The 22,917-nt window shown below is 34.4% G+C and overlaps 4 protein-coding genes across 5 annotated transcripts; 3 read left to right on the top strand and 1 right to left on the bottom strand.

Annotated features, from left to right (window-relative positions):
* Positions 1-2,707: 2,707 nt before the first annotated feature.
* LOC100259080 (pentatricopeptide repeat-containing protein At1g79490, mitochondrial) lies at positions 2,708-5,721 on the top strand. The gene has a single exon (XM_002279620.4). The coding sequence runs from the start codon at positions 2,837-2,839 to the stop codon at positions 5,369-5,371; it is 2,535 nt and encodes an 844-aa protein (XP_002279656.1). The 5' UTR covers positions 2,708-2,836; the 3' UTR covers positions 5,372-5,721.
* A 949-nt stretch (positions 5,722-6,670) lies between these two features.
* LOC100253941 (AT-hook motif nuclear-localized protein 16) lies at positions 6,671-8,045 on the top strand. The gene has a single exon (XM_059741197.1). It carries the CDS (start codon positions 7,011-7,013, stop codon positions 7,815-7,817), a length of 807 nt encoding a protein of 268 aa, XP_059597180.1. The 5' UTR covers positions 6,671-7,010; the 3' UTR covers positions 7,818-8,045.
* A 1,464-nt stretch (positions 8,046-9,509) lies between these two features.
* On the bottom strand, positions 9,510-11,557 carry LOC100248849 (pentatricopeptide repeat-containing protein At2g42920, chloroplastic). The gene has a single exon (XM_002279657.3). The coding sequence runs from the start codon at positions 11,422-11,424 to the stop codon at positions 9,823-9,825; it is 1,602 nt and encodes a 533-aa protein (XP_002279693.1). The 5' UTR covers positions 11,425-11,557; the 3' UTR covers positions 9,510-9,822.
* A 7,507-nt stretch (positions 11,558-19,064) lies between these two features.
* LOC100262530 (major pollen allergen Ole e 10) lies at positions 19,065-21,368 on the top strand. 2 transcript variants are annotated; one of them, XM_010658835.3, is made up of 4 exons: positions 19,065-19,530; positions 20,097-20,566; positions 20,681-20,711; positions 20,809-21,368. In XM_010658835.3, exons 2-4 carry the CDS (start codon positions 20,122-20,124, stop codon positions 20,972-20,974), a joined length of 642 nt encoding a protein of 213 aa, XP_010657137.1. In that variant the 5' UTR covers positions 19,065-19,530; positions 20,097-20,121; the 3' UTR covers positions 20,975-21,368. The 2 variants fall into 2 exon arrangements, with proteins under 2 accessions (XP_010657137.1, XP_002283721.1); XM_002283685.4 differs by having other exon boundaries at positions 19,069-19,530; positions 20,102-20,566.
* Positions 21,369-22,917: the final 1,549 nt, after the last annotated feature.

The raw sequence follows: 22,917 nt of genomic DNA, 5'->3' as shown, positions 1-22,917 counted from the left end.
CTATATGATATGTAATAAGGCAAACAATGATATAGATTGGAGAATACTAAAAAATAGTCCCACTATACACAAGATACTATGAATCCAGTACCAACCATTCCAATTTCTAGTACATCGATGCCTTGTCTAATGGGAGGATTATTAAACAACCAAATTGATTCATGTATTTGGGAAAGTCTTTCGAGGCCATTATAAAGAAACATGAGATTGATCCCATAGATTATGATAAAACAATTAATGATGTGGATGCACATCTTTAGCAAAAAGCTATGGAGGCAAAGTTAGAATCCTTGTGATTCTAATGTAGTTTGGGTTCCTGTAGAAGCACCTAAAGGGATAAAACCCATAGGTGTAAGTTGGTCTACAAGAGAAACAAAGGAATAGATGGAAAAATTGATATTTATGTGGCTAGGTTGTAGATAAAGGTTATAGTTCAAAATGTTGTTTCGAATATCAGAAACTTTTTCACCAATAACCATATTTAGTTCCATCAGAGTACTCCTTCCCATTATGGTGTATCTCATTTATGAGATATTGCAATAGGATGTCAAGATAGTGTTCTTAATCAATTATCTTGATATTAGCATTTATATGATGTAACCAGATATTTTCATAGCAAAGGGCTTTGTGAGTACAAGAAATTGTAAGAAAACATGGTGGTGCTATAAGATCTTGTAGGTATATGACAATCTACTCATTAATAATGATGTAAGGTTATTGTCATCAGTCAAGATTTGGTTTTCTACCCAGTTCCAAATGAAGGATCTGGGAGAAGTGCAATATATTATTAGGATTAAGGTCTTTAGGGACCGCAAGAATAGGAAACTAGCTCTATCTCAAGCTACCTACATAGATAAGCTTTTGGTCAAGTATGTAATGTAGGATTCCAAGAAAGGTTTGTTACATTTTAGGCATGAAATTCCCCTTTCTCGGGATTAGTGTCCTAAAACACCTAAGGAGAAAGAGCGCATGCAGCCGGTAAGTACCCTATGCCTCTGTAGTGGGTAGCCTTATGTATGCGATGCTATGTACTAGGCCAAATATTTGCTTTGCAGTGGGTATTGTGAGTAGATATTAGTCTAATTAAGGTCCAGAACATTGGACTACTGCCAAACATATACTTAAGTATCTTAAGAAAAAGAGGGATTATGTGTTTGTGCTCTAAAATGTTGAGATAGTTTAGAGGGTAACATGATGGTTGACAAGATACCTTTTGTGGAGAACTTGGTGGATCCCTTCACCAAGACATTGACATGGAAAGTCTTTGTTAGTCATAGGGATAACATAGCTTTCAAATAAGTATCTAGCATGCTTTATAGGCATGATGCTTTGAGGGCTAGTGGGAGATTGTTAGGATAGAGCCCTTAAAAGTATGACATGATGTAATAAATTTGGAATTCATTATTTATTTAATGATGTTCCAATTTCACTTTTATTTATCCTTATTCCATGTATTATACTTTATGAGCATTATTGTTTGTATTTTTTGCATTATATGTGACTTAGGTGTATTAGGAGTTGCAAAAAAAATTTAAGTCATGGGTTTCTTGCAAATAGATGACTTGTTCACAGTCAATTCATGGGCCTAAACAACCCATTAGAGGTTGTAATGCACCATAGGTTTCCTATGGTGAGTGCACTAGTGTGTATGGTTACACATTGGACAGAACCTATGGTGAGTTATGACTTTAGGCTATCAAGTAATCATGACTTCACCAAGCTGCTTCATTGTATTGTCTCTCAACCTTTAGAGAATATTCAATATTGAGCTTGTGATGAAGTTAGTAGTGACTTTGATCTATAGGTGAAATCGTAATCTAATTATATATTCCCTATGGATTTGGTCACTATTGATTGAAGCCGGTAACAATAGATATTCTCAATAAGGGCATCATGATATCTCTTGGGATTGAGACGATGTGTCCCCTTGATTGATCCTAAGGAGACGTTCATGGAAACTATACCCATAGTAGTTCCTTAAGTGGAACTTGACATAGGCTATTTGAGAGTTAAGATATGCTAATTGAACACATAATATGAGGATAAGTAACTAAAGGATTGTAGAGGTAGTCTTGAAAGACTAATAATTTTCACCTTGTTAGACTATGAACACCAATTCATGGGAAAACTAAACACAATGGATAACAGGTCACAGACTTGAGCACTTGGTGTCTCGTTGTTATTTACATAGGATATTGGAGTTCAGTTGATTCCCTATAGTAAAAATAATTAATTGCCACAAAATCACTACAAATGTACTCTTGTCTACTCCAATAATGTCAAGATAAGAGAGAGAGAGAGTTTCGTATCAAAGTAACTTGTTTTTTTTTTTAAAAAAAAAAAATTCTTAATCTAAACTTGTGTTAAAATTATTTGTCAAAGTAGTTCATCCGTACAACATTAAGTTCCATTTTATTATTATTATTTTTTATTTTGTTGTTTTAAAATCATAGTCAATAAAACCAGCATTGGTCATCGTTGTTTTAAATTTAAAGGTAAAACCACAGTCACCAACTATGATTTTTTACATTGAAAAAAGGTCACGTGAATGATTATGTGATTACAAAAACTGGATTGGTAAATTTTAGCCCTCAACTGAGTCAACTCAAAGAGAGAAAAGTTGGGTGGAGAAAAGGAATGAAGGCAAGAAAGCAAGGCATGAGTATTGGGCTTTTAACTGTTGGGCTACTTGCATGGTCATCATGCACCGCCCGACGGACATGAAGCCCATATTATGTTCCATCGAAAGGACCCCGTTTCAGCCTCCTCCCGGCCACTTAGTTCTCTGTAAAAGGAACCTAGTCTGAAAATCGCTGGAGAGGGATTTGAAACGAACATGGGAATGAGAATTGAGAGACGGTGGTCGCCTTTGATGAGCAAGGCCTGGTGTAATCTCATCAAGCGCCGCCCACTATTTCTGGTAAGCCCTAAAGACCTCTCTCTCCTCTCCAAAAGCCACCCTATGTTTACTTCTTCATTTCAGGCATCCAATATTCACAACCCAAATTTCATCAACCCCTTTCTTTTTTCTTTAAAAGCAAGAAACCCTAGCCCTATATTTATCAATTTTTCTAGAGCGTTCTGTTCTGGGAACCACCACCAAAACTCTAATCGTAGTACTAGTAGTAGTGATTGGAACCAAGAAGATGTAGAGTATTTAGATGAATCTGGGAGTGTTATTTTCACCGGAAAAGGAGTTCGGTCCGTCGATCCAGGGCTCGATGACCACGTGATGGTGGGTGGACTGAAGAAACCGTTTCTGAATGTTTCTGCGGTTGCCAAAATTGTTGAAATTGTCAATAGGTGGAGATGGGGTCCTGAATTGGAGACCCAATTGGATAAGCTCCACTTTGTGCCAAACATGTCTCATGTAATTCAAGCATTGAAGATTGTCACCGATACTGATGCGTCTTTGAGTTTGTTTCGGTGGGCAAAGAGGCAGCCTTGGTATTCTATGCTCAATGATGAGTGTTATGCTTTACTGTTTGATAGATTGAATCAAAGTAGAGACTTTGATGCAATTCAATCCTTGTTTGATGAGATGATTCGAGACTCCGGGGATAATAATGGGGTTTCTTCTGTTATTGCATGTAATCAGGTTGTTCGGGATTTGGCTAAGGCTGAGAAATTGGAGGTGGCATTTTGTTGTTTCAAAAAAGTCCAGGATTCAGGTTGTAAAATTGATACTGCAACCTATAATTCCCTTATAACCTTGTTTTTGAATAAGGGTTTGCCTTATAAGGCATTTGAGGTATATGAGAGCATGGAAGCGGCAGGATGTTTGTTGGATGGTTCAACTTATGAATTGATGATACCAAGCTTGGCAAAATCAGGCCGTCTTGATGCTGCTTTCAAGCTCTTCCAAGAAATGAAAGAGAAGAATTTGCGGCCAAGCTTTTTGGTGTTTGCTTCTCTTGTTGATTCCATGGGGAAAGCTGGGAGGTTAGACACGTCAATGAAGGTGTACATGGAAATGCAGGGTTTTGGGCTCAGGCCATCTGCTACTATGTATGTTTCCTTGATTGAATCATTTGTCAAGGCTGGGAAATTAGAGACAGCTCTTAGGATTTGGGATGAGATGAAGAAAGCAGGGTTTAGGCCTAACTATGGATTGTATACAATGGTTGTTGAGTCTCATGCCAAATCAGGAAAGCTTGAGACTGCAATGTCAGTGTTTTCAGATATGGAGAAAGCTGGATTTTTACCTACACCATCTACCTATTCTTGTCTCTTGGAAATGCATTCTGCCTCTGGACAGGTAGACTCTGCCATGAAGTTGTATAACTCGATGACCAATGCAGGATTGAGACCTGGTCTGAGTACTTATACTGCTCTTTTGACGCTCCTAGCAAATAAGAAGCTAGTGGATGTGGCTGCTAAAGTTTTACTTGAAATGAAGGCCATGGGGTTTTCTGTTGATGTGAGTGCTAGTGATGTTCTAATGGTTTACATAAAGGATGGCTCTGTTGATCTAGCTTTGAGGTGGCTGCGTTTCATGGGTTCATCTGGAATCAGAACCAATAATTTCATTATCAGGCAGCTCTTTGAGTCATGCATGAAGAATGGTTTATATGAGTCAGCCAAGCCGCTCCTTGAAACTTATGTAAACTCTGCTGCAAAAGTTGATCTTATACTTTACACATCAATTCTAGCCCATCTTGTGAGATGCCAAGAAGAGCAGAATGAGAGGCATTTGATGTTGATCCTTAGTGCTACTAAACATAAGGCACACACTTTTATGTGTGGACTCTTCACTGGCCCAGAGCAAAGGAAACAGCCAGTTTTATCCTTTGTAAGGGAATTCTTTCAGAGTGTTGATTATGAATTGGAAGAAGGGGCTGCAAGATATTTTGTCAATGTTCTCCTTAACTACCTTGTTCTTATGGGGCAGATAAACCGAGCACGTTGTGTTTGGAAAGTTGCATATGAGAATAAACTTTTTCCAAAAGCAATTGTTTTTGATCAGCATATCGCTTGGTCCCTTGATGTTAGAAACTTATCAGTGGGAGCTGCTCTTGTAGCAGTTGTGCACACCCTTCATAGATTTAGAAAGCGGATGTTGTACTATGGTGTTGTCCCAAGACGAATCAAATTGGTCACTGGACCCACTCTGAAGATTGTGGTTGCACAGATGCTAAATTCAGTAGAGTCCCCATTTGAGGTTAGTAAGGTTGTTCTGAGGGCTCCAGGAGACTCTGTCATGGAGTGGTTTAAGAAACCAATTGTCCAGCAATTTCTTATAAATGAGATTCCATCCAGGGCTGACATCCTCATGCACAAGCTGAACACACTTTTTCCAAGTTCAGCTCCTGAAATTAGATCTTTGTCCCCTCCCAAACCTCTTATCTCAGGAAAGGCCATGTCACCATAAAGTGAACTTGAGATTAATTGTAGGCCTTGTACCGTTGAGAAAGGAACTGTCAGGTGTTTTTTTTTTTTTTTTGCCTTCCCTTGCATTACTGATAAAAGGCTTTCTGTCGATCAGCCAATGGCACCCAGTGGGTTCTCCGTTTTAGATGCCACTGTTGTGTCAGAGGCCAAGAGGCATTCTAACACAGGGATAGAGCTACTTTGTCCTGGCACTGCCAGTCAGATGAGGTCATATGTCTTGATGACAATGTTGCTGTAAAAAATCTTAATTCAAACCACATTGGATCTGCTTCTGTATTCTAATAGGCACATATTTGAGCATCAGGCAGGTAATTAATCATGCTTTAAATTTTTGTACTGTTTACAGCATATAGCTTAGTATAGCAATAGTAATACCATCTGAATAATTGACACTTATAGATAAAGTGCTATACTTGCATGGAAAATATGTATCAATAGATTATGTTGTGGTTGTGTCTCCATAAAATCTTTGAGAATGAAAATTAGTTTAAGCAAATTCTCTACTGTTATTCACATGAGCTACTTAAATATTCATAAGGGAGGCTTTATGTTATTGCACACTAGGGAAAAGATTGAAACAGATACACTGTTTTCTGCTTGTTCTATATTAGAGTGATGACCAAGGGCATGGGTCTGTGAGCTTGAGAATGATGATTGGGTTATCACATGTGTTTTAAAGTGTTTTGCGATGCAAGAGGAGGCTGAGAGGTTAGAAAACCTGCTGAGACTTGACCTATTGGCCTGTTCTCTTGGGCTTGTCTTATCACCTGATTTTCCAGGATTGGGAGTCCTGCAACCTGGGTTCATGGGCATGGCTAAAGGGCAAAATGTTCAGTTCTGGGCAGCACATATTATGGTTTCTGGGAACAGAATCAACTACACTGCTGATGTCAACAGTCTGCAGCTCTGCCAACGGTATGGATCATTACAGTAAGGAAATCCCTATCATTCTCAGTCAGGCCTCATAAGCTTATGTGATCACTCCAAATCTGGCAATACAACTACTACAATTTGTTTTATTCTTATTATTATTGTTTTTTGGTTCTTTTTCCTCTTAGGCATTGTAATGATTTTGAAAGAGGGAATCAATCAAGAGGTCATTATGGTTCATGTATGAATTTACTGTGTTTTGAGTATATGCAATACATACACTGAACAGAAGTCAGACTCATACTTTTTTTCCCTTTAACTTGGTCCTTGGATTAGATTCTACCAAATTTCTCATGTTCAGAGGTAGCTTGTTGTTTTGAATTTTCCCAGTGCAGAACGGCTTTCACTTTGGCTACTAATAGTTTGTAATCCTTACTTTGCGATTGCAGTAGTTTCCCACAGATATGTTTTGGCTTGAGTTCAATATTTTAAATGAGATTTGGATATCTGTTGGGAAAGGCAATTGACATGAAAGAGAGTTTTGTTGAGAGTTAGGCAGTGAGATGAATCCATTAAACTATTGCTAAATTATGAGGTTGGTTTTACTTAACCATCTCCTAATCCCCAATCATTCTTTCGGGTTTTTATCATAATTTTATCTGCACAGACCTACTACTTAAACTCACATTCCCAACACATTTCAAGCATTTTCCTGTCATCTCCAAGCAGAGCACTCCATGACTGCATGAATGGCAGGAGGAGGTGGCGGAGCAGATCCAATGGTCCCTTCTATTGGGTCGAAAAGTGCCATGGATAGGAACCAAGAACAGGTCAAGGGTAGCAATCACAGGGCAGGCATTGATGCCATACTCATGGCTCCCAAAGTTCCAAAAGCAATGCCAGCAGTTCCTTTGGCATCTGAAGGTGAGGCCACCCGCCGGCCTCGTGGCAGGCCAGCAGGCTCAAAGAACAAGCCAAAACCACCCATCATCATCACCCGAGACAGCGCTAATGCTCTTAGGGCTCATGCCATGGAGGTGAGCTCTGGTTGTGACGTGAGTGAGAGCTTAGCCAACTTTGCCAGGAGGAAGCAACGCGGGATTTGCATCCTCAGTGGGAGCGGGTGTGTGACCAACGTAACACTTCGGCAACCTGCCTCTTCTGGGGCCATAGTCACCCTCCACGGCCGGTTTGAGATCCTGTCTTTGCTGGGTTCAATATTGCCCCCACCTGCACCACCTGGGATCACAGGCCTGACCATTTACTTAGCTGGGGCTCAGGGGCAAGTTGTGGGCGGAGGTGTGGTTGGTGCACTCATAGCTTCTGGACCTGTATTTGTCATGGCTGCATCCTTCATGAATGCAACATTCGATCGTCTGCCTTTGGATGATGATGAAGTAACCACTGCTGTGCAGAGCCAGCATTACCAGAATGGTCGTCACCATCACATTGATATGTCGGATTTGTATGGGATTCCCCCAAACTTGCTCACAAATGGTACCATGCTCCCAGAGATATACTCTTGGGCACCTGGGCGAACTCTATCCAAAACCTAGCTTCAATCAGCAAGAACAACACTAGTCTCCCCCATAACCATACACATTAATATTCCTAGAAAGCGTTTGGCTCCCATTTCCTAAAGAAAAGCTCTAGTAATCTACAAATTAACATGTAATGGAGTGTGGCAAAGATTGATTCCATATTGAGGCTTGGTTTAATGTTTTCTCATGTAGTAATCAAGTTCATTTACCATTAGGGATATATAAACGAATATAGTATCTCAAGTCTTCATGTACTAACCAACCCATGATCTTTGGACTACTCAATACATTTTTGTGCAGCAGGCCATCAAGGAATTAACCTTGGAAGCAGCACTTGATTGAAGCTAACTGTTTTGATATGCAAGCTTTGGTTTCTCAGTTTTACCAGCTTGTTCTTCCATTACATTAAAATAGGTGTACTTAAACTGCACGCGTTGATTGCTTAAAAAAGAAAATCTTGATTCTATGGTGAGATGGGAAAGACAGGAATATCTAGAATATGCACATGTATGGTGAGATGCAATTCTATGATAAAATCCATGGCAATGATGGGAAGAACACAAAACTTCTGGTTTGGAATCATCATATAGGTGATACTTTCTCATGTAACTCCTATTCCTTAACAGTTTATGAGAAACCTACTTGAATTCCATGTGATATTTTCTAGGAAAATGCTCAAGTTGTCAAGAAAAACAGTGAAGGAAAAATGGCAACCGACGCATCACTCTGTTTGTATCCGAGTATAATTTTTAATTTAGCAGAGAAATTTCATGATGATACTAGAAACTGAGGAGGTGTCAGAAAAACTTGCAGTTGGTTTAGATTCAAAGCCACTTGCTTAGCCAGAAGGTGCCTGCTAAGAAACTGGCCCTTTAACAGAACATGAAGCTTACTTGCTCTATCTAATATGCAAGCAACATGACCAACTGCGAGAAGTCAATCTATATTTGGGACATAAGAACTGGGATTCCACTAAAAGGGTTATTCCTCATATGCAGATGCAATATGAGTAGGTTCGGCTTCTTTCTAGGGAAGATCTTTTCTGTTCATGGCCAACGGCGTGAACCTTTTGGAATAAGCCATTCATCCAGTTTTTGTTGGGAAAAAAATAGCTTCATTTCTTGCTTAATACACAAAACAGAGAGCCAACAGATAAACAGAGGAGTTCAATCTACAAGTACAAAGGTGTATACCCTTTTCATTTGGTATACGCCTGTCAAGGGAAATGTTACCAAAATAGGGATTTGACCATCCCGTCATCTGTGCGTATCCCCTAGATATTGCAAATGTTCTTCAAGGTTGAAAAATGGACTTGGGTTATTGAGAAGTTCAAGCTCTGCCCAGGACATACTGACCTGTCACTAGATGAGATGTTATGGCCATTTTCTGATAGATGAGCAACAGCAGAGTGATGAGGTATCAAGAACTTAGGAACTGAGAGGGGTTTGGAATGCAACTTAAAATTGCGAACATGGGTAAATTGCCTCATTTGCATTTGTTGTGGTAATACCCCAAATAATGCCATAGCTGCTCGAGGGGATACACTGACTTAATAGGGACTGCAGAATGGATGGGTAGATCGCATGCAGCTCCTTAGCGGAATGAAGAGTTAGTTTTAGATGACATGACACATCAAGCTCATCAACTGTTAGAACCATTAGATGTAGGCTCAAAAAAACAATAGATTGAAGTAACAAAAGCTTCACATGCTTTCACAAGGACCTGTTTTCTATATTTGCAGTTACTCCAAATGCTTGAATTCGACCACTGGAAAATTAAAAAATATGTACATATTCGAATTAGTGAAGGTATTGACACAAATGAAGCAACATCATACCAGTTCAATCCTCTATACATTCAAGAGTATTTTTGTGAAAATGCACAGTGGTTTTTTCTTTCTGAGAGCATTGTGGGGAACCAAAAGAGATGCTATGTCATACTATCATATATTCTGGAATTGTTTCAGATCCATAAGTGATTTCTTCTGTTCTTTTTACTGCATTCAGGCTTAGTCCATCTCTCAAAACATCATCCCCAACTCATTCAATAAAGAATAGACCTCTTGTGCTTGAGGATGGAGCCTTCCACCAGCTACAAACTCATGAATTTCCCCATTCACTTCAATCAAACTACATCCTGGTTCTTTCTCTATCTGTTTCTCCTTCATGGAAAGCCTTTGCTCCATCGCTTCCTCAAACTGATCAGAGGCAGCATAAATATTCGAAAGAAGTACATAACCACAGCTGTCATTTCCATCCAAATCAACTATATGCTTTGCTGCCCTTTTGGCCAACTCAACATTTCCATGCTTCCTACATGCTGAGAGTAAGGAACTCCAGATAATAGCATCTGGGTTTACTGGCATATTTCTTATTAGCTCTTCTGCTTCTTCAAGTAGTCCAGCTCGGCCAAGTGTGTCAACCATGCAACTGTAGTGCTTAATAGATGGTTCGATCTTATAGGTCTTGCTCATTAATGAGAAGTATTCTTTTGCTTTATCTACCAAACCTGAGTAGTTACAAGCTGTTAAAACACCAACAAAAGTCACATCATCTGGCCTCAGATTCGAGCATTCAAGCCTTGAGAATAATTGAATTGCTTCATTCTCACAACCATTCATGGCTAGGCCCAAGATCATGGTGTTCCAACTTGACAATCCTTTGAGGGGAGCCATTTCAAACACTTGAAAAGCCTCTCCAATGCTTCCACATTTGCAGTACATGTCTATAATGGATGCTGTAACAATCACATTCAGTTCAAAATTGTTCTTCCTTATATAATCATGAATCCATTCCCCTTGCTTAAGTGCTCCTAATCGAGCTGAAGCATTCAACAAACTCACCATTGTAAACTCGCTCGGCTTAATCCTCTCTTCTTGCATTTGGCCAAAAAGGTCCAATGCCTCCCTCAACCTTCCATTCCTAACATACCCACTAATCATAGAGTTCCAAGAAACTGTATTCCTCAGCGGCATTTCATCAAACAACTTTCTCGACTCATCAACTTCCCCACATTTAGCAAGCCCCATAATCATTGAATTCCATGCAACAATGTCGAAATCCATCCTTTCATAAAAAGCTTTCCACATCTCACTCAAGAACCCGCAATTCGCATACATATAGATGATTGTGTTCCTAATAAAAGGATCGAATTGGAGGCCTAGTTTTATCACCCTCCCATGGAGCTGAGCTCCATAATGAGCAAGACCAAGTTGTGCATAAGCCTTAAAAACAGAAGGATATGTGAGCCTATGTGGCTGCACAGATGAAACGATTAACATGTCAATGAAGAGTGATATGGCATGGTGCGGGGTTGAGCTTTGAGAGAAGCCCCTAATGATAGTGTTCCAAGAGAAGAGGTTTGGGCTATGGATTTGAGTGAAAACCAAGTAAGCATAGTTGATGTCACCGCCCGGGGAGGTGGCGCAGAAGGCCAGGACAGGGCTGACAGCAAGAGGGTGTTTGGCCAGGCCAGTTTTGAGGAGATGGGCATGGATCTTTTGGAGGTCTTTCATGGTGGTGCAGTGTTTTTCCAGTATGGAGAGGTGTGGATGGTCTGAGATGAATTTGGATATGGAGGTTGATGGTGATGGTGAAGTCAATGAGCATGAAAATGATATCATTGCTTACAGTTCTCGTCTTCTGTTGATGACCATATGGTATCCTATCCTCTTGGAGGGAAGTACAGTGAAGCAATGACTGGAGGAGAGGGTTCAATTAGGGCAAAGGTAGTTTTTGGAAGCTAGAGGCTGAGTAATAAAAACTGGATGAGAAATAGATTTTTGTTAATGCACTACACCTTTATAAGGGTAGAAGTTAAGCATTTTTGACTTGAATGATAAATGAGAAAAAGCAATTAGGTTATTGATCTCCATGGTAACCCCTATACCTATTATACAATACAAGTAATTTTATTGTAGGGTGTAAGTAGCTTGGTCAAAGAAAGGATGATGTCAAAAGAAAGCATTATGTCATTTAGAATGTGATTGAGAGTAATTCTTAAAAACGTTTTTAGAATTTTTAACACTTGAATGATAAATTTTTTGAAGTATTAGAAATATTAAAAGCGTTCCCTATAATCACTACCAAACAGGCTCTTACTATGATGGTATTACAACAAAACTTGTTACATTTTGACACAAAGTGATACACAGAGCTTTCTAACCTTTCTAATAGGCATACTTGAGAGCTTTTGTTCTCAAATTGTTCATCCGATCCCATTAGAGTAGTTAGTCATCATTCCTAAATAATAATATTGCTCATAATAATGAAAAGGCTCTTAGTTCAAATGACAGGGAAATGACACTAAAAATGAAGGAATTAGTGGGCTATAGCATATAAAAGTTTAAAACTTGATTACGGAGGAATTAGTGGGATAAGTGGCTTTATGAAGAGGCCTTAATTTTTTTAAGTTCTTTTGGATGGATGGCATGGTAGTTAAAGATAATAGGTTAGTTTTAGGTTTTTAAAAGTAAAGTAGCTGAGAATTTTTCCTTTTTTGGTTTTGGTGTAAGATAACTTAAGTTAGTCACGATTTCATTATGATTTTATTGATGGGAAACTATCTTCCATCTTTTCCTATCCCTTCAATTCAAATCAGTAATTTGATTGTGAAGACAATATTGAGTCTCTCCAAATTAAGGTTAAGGCCTCCATCCTTTGTTGAGTTTTTTTCACTATTCTTGTCCAATTTAGGGAAGTCTAATCAATATCTAAATACCAATACAGCGTCATCATCCAAGGAATTATAGAGAATTTACGTCATATAGACCATGTCACATTAGCCTAGTAAACTAATAACAGTGTAGTATCTAGCATATACACCAATAGATGGAGAATATTAGATCAACACTCATGCTGAAATCTCTCTAGCTATCAAGTGAGTTAAAGGTTCAAAAAATTGGGATATATTATCGATATATCATTGATTTTTCGGTTACCAGTGGATCCTAATACAAAATATTTCAGTCTTTTTGCAATTTTTGAATGGGTCAAAGCACAAGTCAAGTCAAAGTAGTCAAAGCTAGCAATGCAGAGGTAAGGATTAAAATATCAATGATTTTATGGAGATTTCAGAAATATCGATGAGGTAAAAATTATTCAAAATTCTTTAGAATACTTGAAAATTTTCTAAAAATAATAATAATAAAATAAGTAAGTAATGCCAATGTTTTTATAAAAATTTGATAAATATTATATTTAATCATACACATAATATTTATCAAATTTTTATAAAAATTAGCATAAATTCATTTAATATATTTATATTCATTTATTTTAAAAATTAAAATACTTTTATTAAAACATATTTTATTTCATTTTAAATAAAAATTAAATTCATTTGTATAAAATATTTTATTTGAGATTTGATTTCTAAAAATTTACTATAAGTGACAACTTTTCTATTAACATTAATTTATTTAAATAATTAAAATTATTACTAATTTATCTTATCAAATTAATTTTAATTTATAGAATATTAGGACTTCGTTAATTTTTTTTATATTGTAGCAATTTTTGAGTAAAATTATATTTTTAATATTTTAAAATAAAATTATATTTTTAATATTTTAAAATAAAATTATTTTAAATAAAATAAAATTAAAAGGATAAAAAAAGAATGAAATGATAATAATTTTTTAAAATAGCATTAATGAGATAAATATAAAAGTAGTTAAAAATAAAATGATAATATATATTTAAAATAAAAAATAATTTAAAAATGAATAATTTTAAAATATAAAAAAGATAAATATTAAAAAAAAAAAACTTTCAAAAAGATCTTCCAATATATCTCCGATATTTTGACAAGCTTCTTTCGCTGCTCTGCGCATCGCTTCACACTCAATTTTTTCGTCGATTTATTGGTTCCAAACTGATATATTGTCAATATTTTAGTGATTTTCTGAAAATGTTTTCAATATTCTTCCATAATCGATGCTCAATATCCTTTCGGGCTCATCCAATATTCGAAATATCGACGAAATATCGTCTGAACTGGGTTTTTCAATCCATGCCTAGAGGTTTGAACTGGTTTTTCAGTTTTAAAAAACAGCTTAGGTATATCACCTTTGTTTGAAAGAATTTGAGTATTTAGGAATGAGGACAAGTGTCTCGAAGAGGAAGAATTTGAGCATTTAGGGATGAGGACAAGTGTCGCAAAGAAGACTAGACCAACACTCATAAGTATTAAATTACTCTTACTATGCATGTGTCTTATCAAGTCTACTTTAAATCTATACCATTATTTGCCATGAAGTTGGAGATTTTACCACATTAATAAATATATCATTAGATATTGAATATACCAACAAATATATGGAGTTTTGAGCAAAAATAATGTATTTAAAAAAAAAAATCACAAACTAGACCTCTTACCAAAATAATCCATATCAGCCACTTAAACATCCACATGGCTTAAGATTTTTTTCCTCATAAAACTATAACTAGTAACTACGATTTTGAAATCTTTTTAAATATAAAATCGTAGTTGTTGACTATAACTTTAAATTTAATTATAAAATCGTAATCACCAGTTATAATTTTAGACTTAAATTTAAAACCATAGTTATCAATTATGGTTTTGATCATTTAAAAAAAAAAATCAAAATCATAGTTACCAATTACGGTATTATGACATGGGTACCTACGTAGATAAGATGAGCTAATTTGAGAATTATTTTTAAAAAGAAATTGAAAATTTTTTAAACATAAAATCATAGTTGATAACTATAACTTTAAATTAACCCTAAAATCTTAATCACAATCTACAGTTTTAAGCTTAAATTTAAAATCGTAATAACCAATTCTGGTTTTGTTCATTTTAAAAAAAAATAATTTAATTCGTAGTTACCACAATATTATGACATGGATACCCATGTAGATAAGATGCATTAATTTAAAATTTATTTTGAAAAAGAAATTATTTTGTGAAATTTTTGGTTTAAAGACATCATTCTTGCCCAAAATTCAAATATATGTTTAATAAAATATATAGTAGGCCCTTTTTTTTATGTAGTTATCTCTCAAGATAACGTAGTTTAAATCTGTCATCTTCTTCGGCCCATGTGCACTATAAATAAGAGATGCTTTTGGAGATTCTGGTACAATAATTCAAGATTTTCCTTTATGAAAAGAAAATATTATGATAACTATGAGGCCATTATTGAAATGGAATGGTGGTGTGACTTATGATAATTTTATAGTTCATAGTCACTATCAAGCACAAGCCCATTTTTAAATTATTTATTGAAGGCGACGATCAAGAAGTGCCTTTACTCGAAGCTAGAAAGGGATCTAAGAATATATTAAGATTATAGGCAATATTTCAATTCCAATTGGTCAAGAGTGCAGCCTTAGGCTAGGATTATGGCCGGTCCACTTAACGAATTTTTTCCACCAATTAATTTATTTTTAAGAATTTTATTCCCTTTTCATATAAATATCAAATGTGAAATGAGATATTTTAAGACTTGTTGAGCGTATGTTTGATAATTATTTTCAAAAATAATTTTGAATAACAGTTTATGAAAATTGTTTTTTAATGTTTTGTATAATAAAAGTCTGTTTGAAAACTTAAATTTTTTTTAACATATTTTTAATATTTTTTAAATGTATTTTAAAAATCATTTTTATGTTTAATATTTTATTTTTAATCATTCTACATGTTTGTATAATTTTTTTTAAATAATATTAAAATACAAGTAAAAACAATAGAAAATAATTAAAAGTTATTATCTGAAAATACATTATTTTCTATTTTTAAAAACAAAAAATAAAAAACAATTTTTGGTTATTAATGGGTTTTCTTGTTTTTTTTTTTTTATTTTTTTTTTAATTTTATTTTGAAGAACAAAAAACTGATCTTGAAAATAGTTATCAAACATGTCTTTCTTACTTTGAGATCAAGGTAGTCTTTACTATCCATATACAAAATGAATTATTACAAATTGAACTAATTAATTTAATTATTTTTTTTTTAAATTTTAATAAATTGATTCTTCAAAAAATAAAATTTTGATAATCTTTCTAATAAATTTTTATATAATTTGTATAATAGTTAAATATAAGAAAATTTTAAACTTATAAATAAAATTATAAATATTTTTTTTTTAAAAATTACACTTATATCATTATTTTTTTATACACTCAAATATATCCAAACATTATCATTTTATTTCTTTTTAATTCACCTTTTTTTTTTTTCTTAAACCCACTTTTTCTCAAAAATTTTCCTTCTAAATTTCTCATACACATTTTTAAATAGCCTTCTTTCATTTTGTTTTTAAGCTATCGATATCTTAAACCTACTTTCGTTTATAAAATATTGAACTTTTTTAAAAACTACTAATCTCTAATTCACCTTTATATCTCAAATCCACAAACAAATACTTAGGTGAAAACAATGACTTTTATATCTCCAAACTTTGGCATTTAAAAAACCTAACTAAATTTATTTTTAAATATATGAGATATTTTGTGACTATAATTTAATTTAAATAATTAATTATATTAAGTGTACTCAACTAATAACATCACTTAAATTTGCTATAACTTTATAATTTCTATTTTCATTTGTAAAATTAATATGTAATTGGGAGATTCCATACATAGAGATGACAATGTGACAGTTTTTTTTCAAACTCTTTAATAGAACGAGTTTGAAATTTAAATAAATAGAATTAAGATTTTTTTTTTTAAAGTCGGATTTAGATACAGGTTCGAGTATTACCTTGTCCCACCCTATCTCATCCCGATTATATATAAAATTAATTTAATTTAATTTTTATTTTCTGATTTTTTATATATATATAAATAATAAAACATACTTTTTCGATAAAATAACTTATAAAAAATTATAATATTTTAATCGTTTATGAAATTTATTTATTTTAATGTAATTATAGAATTTAAAAAAATAAAAAAATAAATAAATGGGGTGGGTCGGGGCGGAGCGGGTATGGAAATTCGCATGCCTTTCCCCGCCCCGTTCTGTCCCGTTTATTCCAGGATCTTGTGTATATTTTGTATTCTGTCGTATAGAAATAAAATAACCCACTAAGATGACGGGCCCACAAAGTAAGAGAATAATCTTTGTCCAGCTTCCCACCAATCAAACAACACTTTCACCCAGGGAATCATCCTTCCTTAAGGCACAAGTCATAGTAATGTGACTGAGTAATAACATTTTCCTTTTTACCATATTTCAGAAAAATTATGTTAGGTCACGAAATTATAATGAGCATATGTATATGTCTCCATTGACATAATTCAAAATATTATTATTAAAAAAATATTCATGAAGAAGCTAAAATTTTTTAAGAAAAATATCGGAGATTTCATTTCACCATTTTTTGGATATATAGATGCATTTTCTACGTTTTTTACAGTTTTCTTTTAGAGGTCGAGAGAGTCATTTAAGGAGGAAGAGACACTATTTTTATAGTCACTTTTCATTACGAAGGAGCATGAAGGAATGACTTTTGTAGTAGGTCAGCATGCTTTTTATAACTTTTGTTGATTTTTGGACACATGAGGATAATGATAGTTGGACTTGTCTTTCTCAGTCTAGTCATCTACAAGTCCAGGTAGTCGTCTTCTTCTTCTATGGTGTTGGTTTTGAGATGAGATGATTTTGTGCGTTTCTAGATACCTCCAATTGTAGGTCCAGTCATCAGTAGGCCCAAGTAGTCGTCTTTTTAGGAGGTAGTGTATTAAAGATATGCTGATTTTTTGTACCTCCAATTCCTTTTAATTACCTATTTACTAGAATTAAAAAGGCAAAAAAAAACAAAAGACCAAGATTAAAAATGCAAAAATGTAGGTAAAAAAAGGTGTATGTCTCCAAGCATTTGTAGTTAAAAAATAATAAATAAATAAATAAATAGGTTTAAGCTAAAGTACATCATTTCAAAAATCTTTTAAGTTACTCAAACTATTTTTATTTTTATATATTTAAAAAGGAAAAAAGGAAAAAGGGAATTAAATTGCTGGTGGGTATGAAGCAAGGAAGAAGGGTGGCATCCCAAGCCTTCCCAAGGAACCCCAGTTGGCAATACAACATTGCCCATTGCTTCACCAACCAGAAAGTCAGACACCAAACTGTCCTCCTTTTGACCAACCAAATCTTGCCATAGAGTCTGCAAACTGGAGTTGAACCCAGTTCTGGCGCACAGGGAATCATGATCCTTCCAACCCACGAACTGAAAAGAAAAATAGACTGGCTTATGCAGTTGGTAGTCATTGTCTCATAACAACCCAACCACATACAAATGGAAAATCGCCAGCTTTGTTGATTTACTCACACTCCTGCTGTGTAGGCTTGGATTTTTAAAATAAAAGTAAATTCAGCTTTTTAATTCTTAAATATCCATAGACATGAATCATGCTCACATTCAGAATAAAAGACGTATAGATTTTATGGACTGTCATCATAATTTTTTGTCTTTATACAATCATATGTCTGTGTGATGATTACTTCAAATTTTTTGCTTGCCAAATACTATATTTTATGTAAGTGTGATGCCTCTTTCAAACTTTTTTAATTGTCCAAAATAGAAGGGAGAGCATTCACCTCTATTTTTTTCTTCTATGTTTGGTTACCATCAAAATGAGGAAAATTATGTAGGAAAGAAAATAAAAAATATGTTTAAAGTTAATAATTTTTTTTATATATTATTTTAATTTTATTTTAGTGGTTTTTATTTTGTTATATAAAATTAAATAATTTGAAAATATATGAGTTTATAATTAATAATGTTTTTAAAAAATAAATTTAATATAAAAATGATTTTAAAGAAAAATTAGATACTTGGAAAAATTAAGAAAATAGTTTTAAAATATTTAAAAATTGTACTACTTGATAAGTAATTTAAAAAAAATATTTTTAGAGAAAACATTGCTATTAAAAACACTTTAAGTAGATGTATTGAGGAGAACTCTTATGTCTTATCATAAGTAATTTTGGGAGGTTTTAAAAGCATTTTTTTATATTTGGACATGTTTTTTTTTTAACAAAAATGTTGTTTAAAAATTTTTTTAAAATGATTTTTATAAATTTGGAGAATTATTTGTTAGAGAGAGAGAGAGAGAGAGAGAGAGAGGGAAGTGATGGTATAGTCATGAAAATTAGAAGGAAGGTCCCAATCCAGAAAACAGAGAGGAATGATACTAGTACTAGTTTGGTATATCTTGCAAGCAACTTTTGGTAGAAAAATAGAGTGGGGATGGAACAGTAAAAAGCAAAGGAGAAGCATAAAAAAAGGGAAAGGAGAAGAAATGCAGACATCATAACCATCATTGCCCTAAGCCCACACCACCTGACTTAAATTCCAAACAATTCCCTCTTTTACCTCCTTTTTCCACTCCCTCCTTCCACCTTTTCCCTCCTCTTGCTTCTACCTTCCTACGCCCCTCTCTCTCTCTAAAGAGACCTCTTGTTCTACAAAATATGATTATATATTCAAGAGAGGGTGCAAAATCCTCTCCTTTCCAACAAGATAATTGATGCTTCTCTGTTTATGATACCTCAGCTAGCTTCTCTTTCATTTTCTCTCAAAGGGAAAAGCAGGATTTGATTGGAGAGCCTCATTAAAGAAAAAGTGAAGAAGAAGAAGAAGAAGAATAAGAAGAAAAGAAGGAGAAGAAGGAAGCTTGGGGATTTAGAGGCATGGGTAGAAGGGTTGTTCATTATTTTCTATTCCTCCTATTGGGTCTTCTCATCTGCTCAGGTGACTTGCTTTCTCCTGGTTGGAGTTGTTTTTTTTCCATGTCTTTGTAAATTTTGTTCTTAATATACTTCTTATTCCCTTATCATTGAGATGTAAATCTGTTCATCCTCAATGGAATTTCCTCTTTCATTTTTCTTTTGCTGTTTTTATTTGCATTTGGGTGGATTGACATTTCAAATGGAACTGCTTATTTTTTTGGCCTTTTAGTTTGAGTTTGAATATTTTTGCTGCTTTCCATGCTGGTGTTTGAATTTGATTGCTTTTCCTTGCTGGTGCTGTAGTTGTTTGTTTCTAAATCATTGTGTGTCTCTGTCTTTTTTTCTTCAAATGGACTCTGTTTTCCGATGAGGATATATTCTAAAAATCTAAGTACTAAATTCAAATTTGCAATAATGGTTCTTGTTCAATTTCAAATTTTCCCACAAATTTCAAAACTGTAATTCTCCGAATATCTCTTGATTTCAAAAAATTCAATTCAGATTTTGCCTCTTTTTCCACCATTTGATTGAAACAGAATGGACAAAAGAAAGCTTAATTGAAAGGCTTACTTTGATTTTGATTTGAAGTTCAGGTTCTACAGAGAGAGGAGAAATGGGGCAAAAGAAAGAAGGATATGGTACTGAAAAACAGCTACACTCATCTTCTTCAATTTCCATCACCCAAAAGGACATCACCACCCCAATTACGACCGTTCCAACTGTGAACCCCACCACACCCTCTTCAACAACTCCTCCTGTGAATCCAGATTCGACCCCAGCCTCAAATCCAGCCACAACCACCACCCCAACATCTTCAGGCGCAAGCTGGTGTGTTGCTAGCCAAACTTCATCACAAACAGCACTGCAGGTTGCTTTAGACTATGCTTGTGGCTATGGTGGTGCTGACTGCTCTGCTATTCAGCCTGCAGGCAGTTGTTACAACCCCAACACCCTTCGTGATCATGCTTCTTTTGCATTCAATGACTATTACCAGAAGAACCCAGTTCCAACTAGCTGTAATTTTGGAGGAACTGCTGTTGTCACCAGCACCGACCCCAGTAAGCATCATGCCTTCAAGATTCCAAGAGTACTGAATTTCTGGAATTTTAACTTCAGTTCATCCAAGTGATATTCCAAAATTAATTGCCTTCATCTTGTTTTCGTTTTTCCAGGTTCTGGGACATGCCAGTACCCTTCAACTAGGTGAGCATTTTTTACTTTATCTCCAGCTTTCAATTTTTCTTTCCTTTACTTATTTGTAGTTATGGGAAGACTCATTAGTACATATATGGAGTTGCAGCACGAGTTCATCGGTTTTAAACACGACAAATTCAAATGGGGCAACAGTTTTTGGCTCACAGCCTTCCAGCCCCTCTAGCTCAGCAGTTGCCATACCTGGTAGCCTCCAACAGTTTTTGGCCTTAGCATGTATCAAGGTGCTGTTGCTGCCCAGAGATCAGTACTAAATGAGATGGAAATAAAGGGGAGTTACTCCTAATCTTCACAATTCAGTGGCAATTCATTCAGTTGCCCTCAATTCAGGTTTTTTTTCTACAGCCAACAAGTATATATAGAAAAGGGAAATGCTGATCGACTAGGAAACATAAACAAGGGATCAATGCCTTGGTTTCAAATGAGGTTTTTTTAATACCCGAGTGTAAATGAGTGCTAAGCAATGGAGAGACATCTTGTAGGGGGAAGGAGGAGAAACCTGCAGATGTGGTTTCCTTAATTGCTAGCAGAAACCATTGGCAGTACTTCTTTGTAGTGTAGGGAATAATCATTTTTTTGGAGCAAGTTTTGCTTTGATTTTTGGAGGTGTTGCTATAAATGATTGAAGTATGAATTTTGGTTGGGAAATTGTTGGTCTAATATTCTTCTAAGGCAGTTCTTTATTCCAAAAGTGCCAAATGCAACAGAATTGGATTTGGCCACGTGAGATATTGTCCCATGCGAGAAATAGTCTTCTGAGAATACGTTTTTTTGTTAAAAATTCACTCACTATTTCAATCTCCTGTTTGAGTAGACAACGTCTCCTTAATTTTATGCTAATATTTATCAACTTTAGAGGAATGAAAATATTATAAATAAATTAAGTAATTTTATGTAATAATTGAATATAATGTTTTAAAAATTGGTCTGTTCATTAAATAAAAAAAATTATCGGTTTATAGCTCATTGATTCAACTGACGGTTGAATCACGATCAAATCAGTATATATATATTGAGTCACTTTGGGGTTATGACAAGTAGTGCGTGGAGTGGCCCATAAACTATACATTGAGGTCCATTTTGTCAACAACTAAAACCCAATGAATCGAACCGAAGGTGAACTGGTCAACCGTCCAACTGGTTCCAATTGGTTTGATCCGATTTTTAAAACATCGATTGGATATATGAAAATGTTTTTTTAGATATATTTTTTATAAATTCAAATATTATAAAATTATGATATTTTTATATTTTATTATGAACAATTATTTTTCCAATACTAATATGTATTAATTTTATAGAGAATTAAAAATATTATTCATATGGGTAAAGTATATATATATATATATATAAGTTTATCCAATAAATAAAATATATGAAAATGATGTTAGTTTATTTTGGATATCTTATTTATAAATATAAGTATTATAATATTATCCTATTTATAAATACATAAAAAAATTTGTGGAAGTCATCATTTTCTACATTAAGGTTTTCTGATATCCAATATTATCCATCATTTCAAAAAAAATTTCAACAAATTTTTCCAATTTGATAAAACAGTTTCTTTATAAGGAAAATTACAATTTTTTACTTTTTTTTTTTTTGTTAAGAAGGTGAAACTTTGTATGAATGTTGGGACAAGTTTGAAGATTTATTGCTCAATTGTCCTCACCATGGCTGTGAAAGCTGGTGGGTTGTTTCTTCATTTGATGAAGGAACCTCTCCTCTAATGAAACAACTAATTGATAACATGAGTGGTGGGTATTCTATGAATCAAAGGTCTAAAAAGCCATTATCGAGCTACAAGGTACCATTAGAGAGGTCTTCCGCATCAAAATTTGATGAAAATTTTTTAATGGAAGAGTTCTTCAAAGACAAAGAGAATCTTACGAACATATATTTTGAAATGGAAACATGTTTTCCAAAGATATTACATGCCTTGAAAGGAAGGATTTAAGATTGAAGAATCAAAGTGTTGGGAATACCTGTTACCTGTTAAATATTACAAGTAATATTTGGATGGTTTTATCAATCCACAATAATTATCAATTAGTAATTGGATGACAATGTCAATCCACAAGAAATTAAATGAGCAAGTTGGATGGCTATACCAACCTTCAGAAATGAGTAGAAATGAGTAAATGGGCGGCATTGCCATCCATAAAAAATAAAATGTGTAGTTGGATGATTGTGC

This window comes from Vitis vinifera, chromosome 12 (assembly GCF_030704535.1).
Source record: "Vitis vinifera cultivar Pinot Noir 40024 chromosome 12, ASM3070453v1".
Taxonomy (NCBI): Eukaryota; Viridiplantae; Streptophyta; class Magnoliopsida; order Vitales; family Vitaceae; genus Vitis; species Vitis vinifera.
Note: the sequence above shows the minus strand (reverse complement) of the source record. Positions and strands in the feature narration are given on the sequence as shown.